The sequence below is a fragment of the Copidosoma floridanum genome, unplaced genomic scaffold, assembly GCF_036245765.1.
Source record: "Copidosoma floridanum isolate Cflo_tuat_1 unplaced genomic scaffold, Cflo_Japanese_pri ptg000030l, whole genome shotgun sequence".
In the NCBI taxonomy this organism is placed as follows: Eukaryota; Metazoa; Arthropoda; class Insecta; order Hymenoptera; family Encyrtidae; genus Copidosoma; species Copidosoma floridanum.
Genome location: NW_028321907.1, coordinates 34,972,250 through 34,987,880, shown reverse-complemented (window position 1 = coordinate 34,987,880; position 15,631 = coordinate 34,972,250). Strand labels below are relative to the sequence as shown.

At 34.5% G+C, this 15,631-nt stretch overlaps 1 protein-coding gene across 1 annotated transcript in view; it reads left to right on the top strand.

Annotated features, from left to right (window-relative positions):
* Positions 1-6,482, top strand: part of UQCR-6.4 (Ubiquinol-cytochrome c reductase 6.4 kDa subunit) — a 62,966-nt gene extending 56,484 nt beyond the window's left edge. Inside the window, exon 2 of the mRNA XM_014359407.2 lies at positions 6,249-6,482. Coding sequence (XP_014214893.1) covers positions 6,249-6,363 — 115 coding nt within the window. The 3' untranslated portion in view covers positions 6,364-6,482. The remainder of the gene's footprint in view (positions 1-6,248) is intronic.
* The last annotated feature ends 9,149 nt before the right edge of the window (positions 6,483-15,631 follow it).

Genomic DNA, 15,631 nt, shown 5'->3' with positions numbered 1-15,631 from the left:
AATTATGTTAGTAACATTCTTTAATCACAAAAAAAGGAAAATATAAAATTTTTTATTTGGTCAAGTCCTGAAAAATGCCTAAATGACTCTAAAAGTATAAAGAAAGATGAACTAGTTGTCGCTTCACACATGGAAAAATTTCATCACAATTTTAATCGGTCTCAAACCAAAATTCTAGACCATGAATCAAAAAGACAAACAAAAATAATATCAGAAATGTTATACATACACTCTACTAAACACACAATTAATAAAAAAGAGAACACATTATTTCTCAATAACATATATTAAGATTTTATAAGTAATCTCTCTGAATTCTACATTTTAGATACGCACATACGTTATCTATATTTATGAGAAGTGTACATTCATTGTTTATATTTATACACGTAAATACATACATGTTCGATAGTTATGTTTTTCGTTTAAATTGACCTACAGTCTGTAACGATCGTCATAACGATATAGAAGTGAGTAACTATTTAATTTTTTTAAAATTATTCATATCTTACATTTGACTACCTACATATATCCATTTATTAGATTAATGAAAATATTTCAAAAAGTGGCCTTACAATGTAATTTACGATATGTGTTATGTTTTTCTGTTAATAAAGTGAGCCTGATCAGGTTGGCGTTAAGGGGGCTCCTACGACTACTGATGAGGTCAAAGACAAACAAAAAATAAAGTTTAGTTTTTCAATAAACAAATGTGTCTGAAAATCATTATGATATTTTTAATAACATATGAAGTGGGAAAAATGATATTTATGTGTGTAGTTTAACTTTGTACGAAAAATTAATTATTGTTTTGACCAGTCTAGTGCATACAAGGGTACACCACCTGTGTTGGTGTAGTATAGCGATGTAATATATAGGTACATGGTATATATATATGTCGTGTTTGCATGCCTTTCTGCTATTACTCTACCTCTATAGTGTTTAGTATCTGTATGTCATTAACATCATTTAATTGATAAACAATAGATAACGGTCCTTCGAATCCACCTAAAAAAAAAATACCACGCACATAGAGTATCAAGAGGATGGAGGAAAGGCAAGTTCATGAAAAAAAAGTATGTAACAAAATAAGAGAAAAAAAAGGCACTCAAGAGGTTATACCAGGTAGTGATTGCAAATATATATTTTCCAGGATTGTTAAAATAATATATAAAAATATTTAGAAGCGTTAAAATATACAAAAAGTTTATATTTATTTAATTCCATACTCCTTATTCGATAAAAATAATGCTAGGTACATACAAACTTCAAGCTATACGAATCTCAACTTTTTGAAAACTCGCGCGATTAGGTGAACAAGTACGTCTGATACCCACGTGACCTCCTGACCTCCCGGACACTATTTACTTATTTCCATCACAAATATCTGGCTAAAATAGTCCTTTATCCACAATTTTTAATACAGCATATTACAGAGGAAGACTTCATCTACAAAACGTATATATTCAGTCTGCTGGGACATTTAATTTAGGTTTTTTATAAACGAAAACAAATTGTTTTTCACGCTGCCCCATAGGAACACGTGCTAATAGTTACAACTTTGAGCTCAGATTTCTTAAAATTTTGACCCATTCGAAATATAATTTAGACCACCATTAAATTCAGTTGACTTTTATTTACAAGAAATAATATATCTCTGTTTGGGGACTTTCGTGAAGGAGCCCCCTTAAGACGAACGAAACGTTGCTTAAACTTATATTCGACATTTTTGGAGTTTATTTATTCTCACCTTTAAATTAGCTCTTACTGAGCGTGTGGATATTTAGTGACCCGAAAAAAATCAAGGATTCATTATGGTTTTTATTGCATATTGAAACATCAAAAAGTTAATTTATGTACTCTTTAAAGATTGACCACATTTTTTATGATGAATTCGGCATTTCTCCCACTTACCATTAATGTGTGGTAGAATAATGCTTTAATATGTGTATTGAACAGATTAAAACTATACTTCATAAGTATACTATATGTATTCTAATATATGTATGTATGTTCAGACAACAACGATATTATAGAATTCGTTAATTTTATACAGGTAATACAATTTTATTATAAATAAATTAGAGTTTTAAACCGTAAAGTCCTCAATCTGATTTTGTTTTATAATAATTGTAGTTTCTTACAAAAATATAACAAAATGGTTTACACTATTTTTTATGCGTTTAGTTGTTTTGTAAATCTATTTTATTCTATTTTCACGTTATCTTCGTTCCACTCATTTTACTTACTTTAATTTGTTTAATTATATTTGTTTGCATTGCTATCTTGCTTGTTTTGATTTTGTATAATTTTTCTGTCCATAAAAAGGATTTTTCGTGAGTTTTTTTTCCTCAACATCAATTCTGTCATTTAATATTGTCAATAATATACTACTTTCTTTTAATCTCAACGCTTATAGTAATATTTTTTCAGTTAACAGAAGTTCCCTTTGTTTGACTGATTCAATTAGCTCAATTTTAATAACCTTCATAATTTGTGTTTACTTTTGTATTATCAAGTATTTAAATTTATTAACTCAAAGACTAAAATTAACATGATATATTTTTATTATACAAACTGTTACTGGTTTAAACCATTATGCTTCGTTGGGAATTGTACAACACAAAATATTGACTACATCGTTAGTAATCCCACTTTTAACAGTAGATTATAAAAAATATGAAATTGAAACTTATTTTTTGTGACATTAAGTTTATAGACACTTTTAGGCAAATAATTTTACTGGCCCAAGATTCAACAATATTATTTTTAAGGCTTAGTTGAAACTAAGGAACTTATTTTTGTAAAATACAGTTAACGTATCATACGTTAGCGGGGGGTCAACAAGCAAAGCACGCAGGAGGTAACAATAAAGTACATAGGGAAAGGTGGTCTACAGCGGGTTAGTCAACGTTCGAAGCCCAGAAACTTGAGTATTTGTATGATGATAATGATCGATTGTATTTTTTCTAGACAGAGGGCATATAAAACTGTAAAAATAAATAAACAATATTGGGTTATTGTCTAATAACTTCTGATTTACTATTACAAGTAAACAGACCCTTAAAAAACCGCTTTTCTTAAATCGGGTTATCCGTTCGAGCAATGTGAGTAGGCACTACAATAAAGGAAAATATGCTTCGTTTACTTATTCAATTGGTAATTGTAGCATAATTGAATCGGTAACTCTGAAACTTGGAAATAGCAAGCAATATTTTTAAAATTTCTAAAGCAAATGTCTAGTTTGTATGTCACAATCGCTATGTTTATTACTCACATTTACTCACCAACTAAAAAAAAATTTAAAAAAAAAAGTAACAAATGATATCAGTGCTAATCACGTACTTGCTATACACCCGCTTAGCCCCACCCACTTTGCCCGAGCACGCGTTTTTTGATTAAGTAATGCTAACCTCAAAAATTTTCAAACAGAACACTAATACTTTTTGGTTTTATTTAAATTTTATTGGACTCTAATTAATAAAAAAATGATCAACGATACAGTAAATGTATTCGTTTTTGACTTATCGCGAAATAAGTACCTCCAATTTTTTCGTCAAATTATTGATTTTTTGAGAATTTTGCGTAATTACGCCATACCACTGTGTAACAGCTCGTTTGAAACTGAACGAAGCTCAGAGGTACTCGGGTAACCTCGACATATCAACACCTTGCATTTTGCGTTTCGTGCACCGGCACACAAGTGCCTCCCCGCTTTAGGCCACCAATCAACTTTAGTCTACCTTTTTCTACTCATTAATATACGATTCAAATATCTACATAGGCATATATATATATATATATACGTGATAGTTAAGATTAATTAGGATTGTAAAAATGGGAAAATACTTGATAGTTAGGAGACTGTTGTGTATACTTGCTTGTTAAAATGAAGTTTTTTTTTTTTTTTTTTTTTTTTTACCCAGTTACCACGACAGCCTACAGGCCTAGTCGCCGGAGCCACCCACTCACCACCTATGTATGGGGATGTATATTGCCGTACCCATTTTCAACCAACAGTGCATCGGGTCCACTCGCCACTGTGTAGCCTTTCCCTGGAGAGGACTCCATAACATTCCAGGACGTCCACTCCTTGCCGATTCCACTCTGCCTAAGCATCGGATCCAGGCTAATTAGCTTCCCCGGAGAAGCCCCATGTTCCAGGGATCACTCGTCGCCGTTAAGGCCGGCGATCCCTGTGCTACGCCTAGCATCGGATCCTCTAATCCCTACCTATAGCCCTAACACTGTTTTGCATTCACTCAGGCCTGAAGACCTGTGAGGCTAGGAAAAAACCCTGAAATTACTCTGAAGGAAGATTCCACGTAAAAATCCGCCCCGAAACAGCCGGGAGTACATAAGAACTTTTCTCGATGAAAACATTTTTTGAAAAAAATCTGCATTCACCGAGAATCGAACCCACGACCCCTAGAACAGCGTTGGATCAGGAACAAGCACGCTCACCACTGAGCCAACGCCGCTCTTTAAAATAAAGTTATTTTGAGAACGTACAGATAAATTTACTTTCGTATACATGTAATGACGGACTTTAAGGTGATTTTGTCATTTTGAAAAATTAAAAGTTGTATTGAATCGAATACGCTGTGGTAGAAGCCATAAAGTCATGAATCGTGCTATGAGCTTTAAAAACAAACAAAAATTATTTTTTGAATATTATAAAATTAAAAAGACAATAAAGAAACAGCAGACACTGCTTACAGCTTAGTTCAGAAAACTATATTTTCAAACTAAGCAAAAATTTGGGCAAAAAGAGCAAACACAATGAAAAGCACTGCATGAGGTTCATTTTATCTAGTATCACTAAAAAATTATAAGGGATTGTCTTTAAAATAAATATAAAATAAAAAAATAGAAAACTTTTGTTTAATTCAAAGAATCGAAAACAAATGAGGAGATAAGATATAAGGCATTTAAAGATACTACAGTTGCTATGAGTATAATAAAAAATAATTGTCAAATCAATGATACTCCTTAAGAAGCTCATATACTTTCTTATTAATTAAGGTTATTTTATGTGTGATATTAAATATTAAAATATTTACAAGGTGAGAAAATTTAAAATAAGTATAAAAATTATTCCCATAAGTATATTTTTATAGTAAAGAAACAGTGCTTTTTTACACATTAATGAAATTTTTTACCTAAAAGATGAATCGCGTGAATTATTTAGCTTACCTAATCTAGATACAGTTGACTTACAAGAAAAGAATATTATGGAGAGTCACACGCTTGCACGCGCGTGTATGTGTATGTATACATATGACTGAATTATAAAGTTATTTTGCTGTTACTGCTGCCATGCACAAGAATAAACAGACTAAATAAATCAATTCCACTAATAATAACATTATTTTTTTTGTTTTTTTCACCGGGTTACTATGACAGTCTATTAACCTAGTCACTTGCGCCACCCACTTATTATCTATATGTAGGGGTGCATGCCACATCCACTTACCAATCCCTTAATTGATATTATACCTATCGTACATGGGCACAGTGAGAATATCTCTGGTGAAACACCTTGCCAGTTGAGCTGGGACTCTGATGCATCGGGTCTACTAGTCCCTGTGTAGCCTTTCCCTGGAGAAGACTTCATATTTTAAGACGTTCATTTCTCGCCAGTTAAGCTGACGCTCTCTACTGCACCATCAGATTCATGTTAATTAGCATTCCTGGAAAATTTTTCTGGGACCACTCTTTGCCCGGTAAGGCTGTTGGTCCTAGCCTGGCGTCCGGCATTGGATGCGCTAATCCCTACTTACAAGCTCTAACATTGTTTTGCATTCACCCAGTCCCAAAGACCTGTGGGGCAAAGAAAAAATTCTGAAATCACTTTGAAGAAAAATCCCAGGAAAAAACCTGCTCCGAAGCAGCCGGGGTTTCATAGGAACTTTTTCCAATAAAAAATTTTTTTGAAAAAATCTGCACACACCGAGAATCGAACTCACAACTTCTAGAAAGGTGTTGCATTAGTAACAAGCACGATTACTACTAAGCCAATACAGCTTCTCAAAAATAAAATTTGCTAAATTCTTATTTTTCTTTGCGTTTCCTTATTATATACATACATTAATGATTTTCCATTTTTATACTTACCATATATCCTTTATTAGTCAACTTAACAAGATAGACGAATAATTTATAGTAATTTTTTGATTTTTCATCTATTTACATTTTTATTATCGTCATGTTACTGCTTTATTCAATTATTTACGTGTGTGTTACAGGATACCATCTGCTATTACATATGGATCTGGAGCAAGTTTGACATTACTGTATTTCACAGATTGGAAGTTAATATTGCAATATGTACCGTATTATGGAAAAAAGTTTCAAGAATGAGTTTTAAATAATGCTACGTAGCTTACATCATTGATTCGTAAACTTTTATAGCTTTAAACTTATGTAGTGTATGAACTATATTTTGAAATTATATGTGTTTTTTTAATAAAAAATGATCCTTTGTCTTTTTTTTAGCCTCATCGTTAACTTACTTTTTACCATATCAAAAATAAATACTTCGCTTTCTTGATTACAGGGTATTTTATTTGTAAGAAAATAAAAATTTCTGTTACTGATTCCACTTTATTCTGATGCAAAAAATGTGTGGTAAAGTGTGCTGTTCATTTATCCATGAGTAATTGTAATCGAATTCATGAGCTTACTTTATAGTGTAAAATTGAGAATAGAGCTTGCAAACTTACTTATTAGCCAAATAGTTTTTGAAATAGAAGTAGTAGAGAAATGATGACAACAACAAAAATAGTACGTTTGGCTGAGAAAGTACTAAAAGTTTGATCTAGTTTCTATGTGTAAGAAAAACACTATATGCAAAAAAACTAACCCGTGTAAAACACTTATAGAAATGTCTTATTCCAATGGACTCTCTTTTTATGTCTCTCTCTGGAGTTGGTATATATGCTTAGAACATTACAAAGAAAACTATTGAGTCCAATACCTATTGCTACCATAGAAAAATAATATTTTTTAATGCTTTCTTGACATTAAAAATTGTTGTGTCCACTCATACATTTGTCGGCCTCCCTCAAACATGATATTACCCCTTGAACCCTATTATCCCCCCAGTTTCTGACACAAGATCAAAATCCTTAGGATTCTGAAATTAAAACTTGCTGATTTAAATAAGTGACAGTAAAGCAACTTAAGACAAAAATAATAAGCAACAAAACTACTTGCTAAAACTAAATTTTCACGTACTAGGAGTGACTGCTACAATTTTAACTTAAAGAAAGTTAGTACAAGCTTAAGGAGGCTCAACACACTATATATAGTCAACAATATATATAGGTATAATCATGATCATAGCCATACATATTATTACTTCCACTGCAAAGCAGAACAAAAGCTTTGTGTGCTACATGTGGTGGTTGATGTTTACGTAGATATAACCTTTTATTGTACATAAGGAAAGTTAATATCAGTCGCTAAACAATGTCCACGAAATGTCTATTATAAGTTCATAAATAATTTAAATAAAAGCTTACGCATTACACATAATTATTTATATTCTAAATCATATGGTTTTTTTATCAAACTGCACTACTTTGTTCCAAAGTAAAGAAATATGTTTATTCAATTCATTCACAATGAATTTTTGAATACATTTCTGCTTGGTGCGTTTTTTGCAGACGACATTCTAACCTAAATTTTTCTAATCGTGTCTATTAGTGTACTTCAGAAGGAAATATCTCAATAAACTCCGTAGCAATCTTCATATTTCTTATGTTTTATTTAAAGTGCGATGGTTAAACTACATGTCTCTAGTTTTTTGTTCACGTAGAAAGTGATTTGAGAGAGTTATGATGAGATTTCCGGTGAAAAAAGTGCCGTCTCCATAAGAGGCTATGTATAAGACGCTTACTTTTAACGCGTTTTCCTAAAAATTTTGCTGTGCAACCTATGCTAAAATTTTGCATAGAGGTCAAAAACATACTCATTGACCGTGGATTTCAATTTCATCCATTTCACAAGTACTTTGATAGGTGTGTTGAGCCTCCTTAATTCTTTAAAAGCTTCTTTCAACCCTTTAGAGTTATTATTAAAAATAAGCTTTTTATCATTTTTGTAACACTTTTATTAATCTCGTGAAATAAAAACGTCGAGTACTACGCACCATTGTAGTAAAGTTAGCCATTCCTTCTTGGCGTGAAGTTGGCGCCTGAGTGTAGAGAGTAATGTTTGAGTCTGCTGTGTATTGTATGTTTAGATACGTACTTGTGATTGGTGTAAGTGGTGTATTGAATTAAGGCCATACAGGATATGGCGAGCAGATGGATGCTCCTTGGGGGGGCATAAGAATTGAAATTATGATTACTCAGCTTATCATGGAGGTACATCTGATGGAAGCATAGGTGATTAAAGACCTAGAGGATTCTCGGGGTCCTCAGTTTGCAAGCACGGCCATAGTGGCGTTAGGGTGGTCCGTAATAGAATCATGGATTCTGGACACAAGAACAGGGGCTGCTTGAATTGGTGGGATGATGTTGAACTCCTTGCAGATTTGAGTATTCCTGATGTTCCATGGAATTGACCTTAGTATCTTAATAAAAGGGCCTTAGATGCCTTTTAGTCGACTTTCCATTACAGCGCCCCACGTTGGTATGGCGTAGGCATTATTACTCCTGATGATGACACTGAAAGTGCGCAGCTTGATTTTCTGAAACTGCGTTGTTGTTGAAGAAAGGCTTAAGCTGTACGAAGGCTCCATGGCTGAAGTTGCCTGCCGAGGGTGACACCGAGGTATTTGGTGCTGTAGCTCCTGTCGATTTCTACTCTGTTAACCCTTATCGTTTGGAAGTTTTTCCTTGGATTTTTTCAGCAAACGAGCATGGCTGTAGTCTTTGTCTCATTAAGGACCAGTTTCCAAAGACTATACCAGCTATGGAGACTGACAGTACTCTCATTCCGAAGGACAGGGCACTAAAAGTATTGTTTTGGCGTGCAGCCGACTATGATGTCGATTGAGTAAACGCACGTGTTAATGTATTCGCGTTGTGGTAGGTTTCGTCAAAAGATATTAAAAAGGGTAGGTTAGTATTTAGAGTCTTGAGGGACTCCAGTGATTATCGAGCAGGATTTGGAGAGGGAGTTGCCTACTTTAACGTGGATGAGTATGTCTGGGAGGTAAGATTTGACATTGCTGATAAGGTAATGTGAAAAATCTAACTGAATAAGTTTGCACCAAAAACCGTCGTGCCTCGGGCCTCGTCGAAGGCCTGCTGTACGTCTAGGACAGCTGTTGCAGTAAAGTTTTTGTGGATGAGGTTCTCAGAGTGATCTTTAGTGACTCTTAAAAGCTGGTGTACTGCCGAGTTTTCGGCTCTAAAGTCGTACTGCACGTCTGAAAGGATGTTATTTTTCGTGATGTATTTATTAAAGTTGATGATAATAACGCTTTTGGCGATCTTATTAAGCGAAGAGAGTAAACTAAAGTGTCTATAACTTAAAGCATTGCTGAGAGGCTTTTCCGGCTCGGGAGTCAGATAAACGTAGCCTCCTTCCACCCGTTGGGGAAATAATAAAGAAGAATTGTGGCATTTTTGATATTGCAAATCTCCATAATAAATTTCTGAAGGAGGATTTTAAGGATTCTGTTGGAGATTTTGTATCCACCACGAGCATCTGTTGCTGCACTGTGTGGTTGATTCTTAATATTTAGAACTTAGCTTGGAAGAGCATTAAAGTGGCAGTGAAACTTAAGATCCCTGCTTTGTCAGAAACTAGTGACTTGAGGATGTTCTTTGACAAGGGAGGAGAAGAGAAAGCCATTTGTCACGGAGTTTTTTAACGACCCTCCAAGCATTTCTTGGGTGGGATTCTACCTTAGCTATGAATCTATTAAATACCTTATTTCGGAATACAAAAATAAGAGATTTAACTTTTTTTTCTAGAGAGTTAAGGTGAACTTTTAGTTTTGGGGTTCCTTGGTTTTGCTAGAGTTTCTGGACTCTCTTTTTGTTCTTAAGGTCGTGAGGGAGTTGAAGTACGTGTTGGAGAGTTGTAGTTATCGCAGTGGTGTCTTGAGTGCACCTGTTGAGTTTGTCAGTAAACTCGTGAGTTGCTATGTTGAGTTCCGTTTGGAATTTAATAGGATTACACTTGAAAAGAGAGGATTTAAAGTCATAGGCTAGGTAGACTTGGTCTATGCGGCTGGTGGTGATGGGTATGTTGAGGAGCAATCTAAGGGATCTCTAGGTACAGTGAATTATGGCTGCAAAGAAATTTTATAGAGGTTCGTAGTTCTGTAGGGATGGTGAAGTTTTTTGTCAGGAACATGTCTAAGTTATCCGGGTCATGATCTGAGAAGGAGCTGGATTAGTGGATTGGTCCAAGCAAAGTCTCATTAATGTTGATATCAAAATTACGCAAGTACTTAAAAAGCTAGCGTCCTATGAGATTTTCGTGTTTGGAACCCCACGATTTGAGTTCAGTTACGATAGTACAGATGTTGTAGTCAAACAGTGCGATTATTCAAGAGAGGTTAGGATTTTCGTCAAAAGAGGTTGGAGAGGGGTAGAAAAAGATGATTCAAATAAAAGCGGAGGAAGAGGTGTGTATAACGACTCTAACTGCTTTGCAGTTGGCACCGTCTGTGCTTACAATACGATGACGAGTGCCCTTGCGAACAAGGATTGTCACTCCGCGATGGGATTGCGTGCATCTGTCTCGTTTGTGTACCCTGTAGTTTTGAATGTAGGCTGGCTTAGTGTTGTTTAGGTGGATTTTGGTGATGTTTGCAATTTTGATGTTTTTTATCTGTAGTACATGTACGAGTTCAGTCGTTTTGTGTGCGACGCTGTTTGCGTTCTAGCTGGGTAATGTAAAGTGTCTGGTTGAGGTGTATCAGCAGATTCCAGATGGATTGGAGAATAGTCTCGGTTGTGGGAGGTTTTTTAAGCAGAGGAGGTAACGGTCGAGCTCTTTCTTGCTTCAGTTCAGAGGATACCACGTTTGCATACTACACCCTTAAGCGAGTAGTAGACGAGTTTTCAGCTGTGATACGGAAGGACGATTTTGCAAAAGTGGGAGAGAGTGGTGCCTTTTTAGGAGCAGAAGATCCTGTCTGAGGGATCTTTGGGCATCCTCAGTTAAAGGCGTGGTGCTGGCCATTGCAGTTTGCGCAGCGAAAGAGGGGGGGGGTGGCCTGCATGTAATTTTTTTGGCTAGCTGCAGTGCCATGGTTTAAGGCTACAGAAACTACAGACGAAATTGGCGTGGCAGTGGGTAACCGTGTGGTTAAATTTCTAGTAGTGATGACATTAAAGGGTGTCATTTGACTTACGTTTCTGTTAAATTCTGACAGAAGTATCCTGAGTGCTATGACATCGTAGATGACGTGAGAGTTGATATCCGCTGCATCTAGAGATACGGTGACTAGGGAACAGATGCGATCACCCTGGGTCATATGATAAACGCGACGGGTAGACGTAACCTTTGTCAGGATCATTTCCAAGATTTCTGCTCCGTGTAGCCGATGTTGACTCCACAGATGACAGTAACCATTTAACGGTCTTCGTGAAGCTGGTGGGTAGTGAATTCGACATTTTTCTTGTCAAGGTCCTGGGTGGTTCTTCAGAAGCTGACGATGTTCTTAGATATGCACAAGTACCCTGAGAGTGGTGGTTACTTGGTGGACAGAAGTTTTTTCTGCGATAAAAATTTTTTTATCTTGGGCTAGAAGTTTTGATAGAGGGGAGCTACCTGTTCTTGGGGGTGCTAATTCTTACCGGTGACGACAATGATGGTGCCTTCCTGCTCGAACGATTTAATTTAACTGTTTGCTAAATAAAATTTTCTAGCTGGACAGAGTACCTACTCACTATACCTTCTAGATACTAGATACGTTTCTGTTGGTTGGCGAGTTTCTTTGCAACTGCGGCAAGCACTGTTGTGTCCTGGGAAAGTGGGCTGCTACCTGTGTTCCTTGCCGACTATTGCTTTAGATGATTCGAAGGTTTCAGCTGTTTTGCTCGAGGGATTTCTGGTCTACTAGCCAACTTTATGGTGTGCTGGACATTGTAGGGAGTGGGAATAACTTTTGACACTTGCAGGAATACGCCCGGACATCTCAGAAGATGATAAGTATGTTTCAGATAACAGCTCTTCAAAAGAGTTAGTCTTAGTGACCGTGTACTATGGACTATCCACCGTAGTATTTCTTAAACTGCGTCCTGACGAAGGCCCAGCCATGCGGACCACCAAGGATGGTGTGTACGCGATTGTTGGGTGCAATTTAAACACTGTCGCGTGATGCGACCAATTATTTTTATTATTTTCTGTACATCATGTGTGAATTCTAAACACATATTTTTTAAGGTATGGAGTGGGCTTGTAAAAAATTTTAAATAACAAAATTTTTGCACTGTCTTGAGAGGGCAATGGGTGCACTAGAGTTCAACAATGAAAGTTTAAAAATGTGAAGCATAAAGAGGGTGATTGGAGTGTGTGAAAGCTAATCTACGTAAACCAAAAAACATAAAACATACTTTCACTAGATTACGTGCCGGAAGGAAGAGGAACATCATTGTAAAAAGAGTGTGGAGATGTACGAGAAGCTTTCCTGAGCCTCATAAGATATGGGTCAATATATGAAAAGGAAGATACACATATTTGTGTTAATACTCTAACAAGGTAAGGATATTTAATTCTAAAAAAATGACTTCAAATAAACTATGCCAATGCAAAAAATTAAAAATTGTCATTTACCAAGCCCATAGCTTATACGTAAAAAGGTGCCCCTTAATAAAACGTTTACTAGCTACAATCTAGTAGTAGTTTAAATGTCAATTGTATTATACAGACAATTATTACTTTTTCAGGGCTTTCAATTGGACTATCAGAATAACATTGCCTATTATGTAAGCTTACTCTTCGCTCACATGCTGAATAGTCGTTATAGTTTTTATTTAAATTTAAATAGGTGGTAAGCAAGTATATTAATGATTATAATCATAATTATACTAACAAAAGACATTTTGTACAAGAGATAAGTGGAACGAGAAGGGAAGATTTAGAGTTTAAAGAAGAAACAGAAGATCAATGACATGGAAGTTATTAAGAATTTTAAAAAATGCATTAAGATCAAGAAAAAATATTTTTAATCATACGCAAGGCCGTACAAAAATAAATTTTTTATTCTTGTATCAAGTTTTCCTTCCTCACAGAGAAAACTTAATAATGCTACGATGCGCTACCAAAGCACTTTTGGGAAAAAAGTAAATTTTAAATTTTAATTCTTATTCTTCAACTAACTCTCCAAAAAAAGACTCCTACATGAATCAAACTGGCGACTTTCTGAATGCAAGGCAAGTATCTTATCCCCTCTGCTACGCGCTATCCCGATATAAGGAAACCTCCAACTTCTTCTTATAGTGTAGTTCATAACGTACTTTCAATTTAAACGTTCATTCATTGTGTATTAATTAATTAAGTTATGTTTTAAGTTACATCAATTAATGAATTATTTGTTTATTTACATAATTTTTTTAATTTTACAAACCTTTTACTCAGCACACTGAGAAAATATTGGTGTATCCTCTGCCTATGCATGTGCATACAACACACAAAGTGCCCTTATAGTTATTACCTCAGTCACTTATGCAGCAGCTGCACAAGTCAGGGAGGCTCGCACTCTAGAGTTGGGTAGCAGTGACCAAGTATTACAGGATAACTAACGCTGTAGTTACTCATGTATCAGAATCTCTGTTTTAATGTGCATATAAGTATATGGGTCCTTCTTTTACAAACCGAACAAATTTTGCTAAAAATTAATCGTCATCTCTCTGATTCGGCTGAAAATTTTTTTCCAGTTTCTATATTGAAAAATAAGAGATACGTATCAGAGGAATCTTTTTTTATCGCCTATTTTCGATTTTATAAGTTATAACAAATTTTATAACAGTGGTTGGAGACTCATTTGAAACAATGTATAGCTCTAAATTCTTAAGAGCTAAAACTATTTTACCGATAGCACTTTTGTAGCTTAAGAGTTGAACTTTAAGAAAAAAAATTGAAAAAAAAATTACCAACAAACTAACATTGTTATTACCAATTTAATTGTTTTAATCGATTTTTAACAATTTCCCTCAAAATGAATCGAGTTTTTATTATTACCATTGTGTTCTGCATCAAATTTTACATAAAAATTATGTTTTTAAAATATGGAGACTTTTCAATTGTTATTGTTAAAATATTAATGTATGTAGCGCGTAATGGTTAAAAAAAAAAACAGTTTTTTGAGTATAAAATGATATCTGTACCTCGTATCAAAAAAAGTCAAACGTAAAAGTTGTAGATAATTGAAAGATCTACAACTTGTGTATTCAGCATTTGCCAGTGTAACCTAAAAATTTCGTATTATCATGCAAAAAAGCGAGAAATCACCATTTTATCATTTATTTAGTATAAATTTTTATTTAAATTAAATCGTTAGTGATTTTTTTTTCAATCTAATCTCCTGAATGGCGAAAAACAAATTTTCATTAAAGAAAAAAAAAAGATTATTAACCACTAGACAAAAAAATAACAATAACAATGCTCGACGTAAAATCGACACGTAAACTGTTTTTTGTTCTTCAAATTTTTTTCTTGCTACTTTGTTTTTTTTTTGTTTTATTAATTGTCTGCTTTTACATAAAAAATAGATTTTTCATTTCTTTGATTTTTTGGAATTTTAGAATTTCGCGGGGAAGCTTGCTTACTATACGATCTATGATTCAAAGTGTTACCCAAGCTACTCACGTACATTCCCCATATTACAAATTCGTTGGCTTTTGGATCAGCTGTGCTTTTGTTTGGTCCACTATCAAGACATATTTTCACTCGTTGTAATTTAAAGTTGAATAATTTTTACTTTGTAACAATGCCCCCGAAAGTGGCACGTAAAATGCAAAATACTAGTTATCGATCAGACAGAAATTTTAACTGTTTTAATCTCAAACATCCAACAACAAACACTTCTGATTTGAAGATGTTACGTACAATATTTCGATTATTATGTTGAGCTCAGACATAACTAACCTCCCGTAGAATTTTATGTCGATGTTTTAGTCTAATCTTTTTTTTAGACGCTACAAAAGGAGGATTCTTCAAGTAAAGAACCTGATATAAAAGTTGGGAGCAGTGACGGTACATCTGGATTTTCGGGAGATAATCCATCTTTGCAAATTGAACGAGTGGATTTTTTCAACAAAGGGTGAAGCTTCTTAGGATCTTCGCCCATCAAAAAACAAAAATCGTCAAATCGTCAAAAAAGTATTTGGAAGAAAAATCAAAACAAATATCGTCCGTAATTAATAAAAAAAATTGTATTTAAGCCGACATGATCCAGATGATCTTGAAGCAGATGACGACGAGTCCTCAATCATAAGTGCTTTGCAAGAAAGTTTCAATACTTCGGCCAAGCACGTTCATTAAATAAAAATTTTGACTATTTTTCGATCTTGGTCTTATAAAAAAATTGAGGACACATTTTCTTCCACAACTCGTCACACGATAGGCATAGCAAAAAATGGTGCTCAAGATAAGGGATTAATTGGGGATCCAAACCCAAAACAACATCCATCTCTAGATGATAATGTTATTGATACAA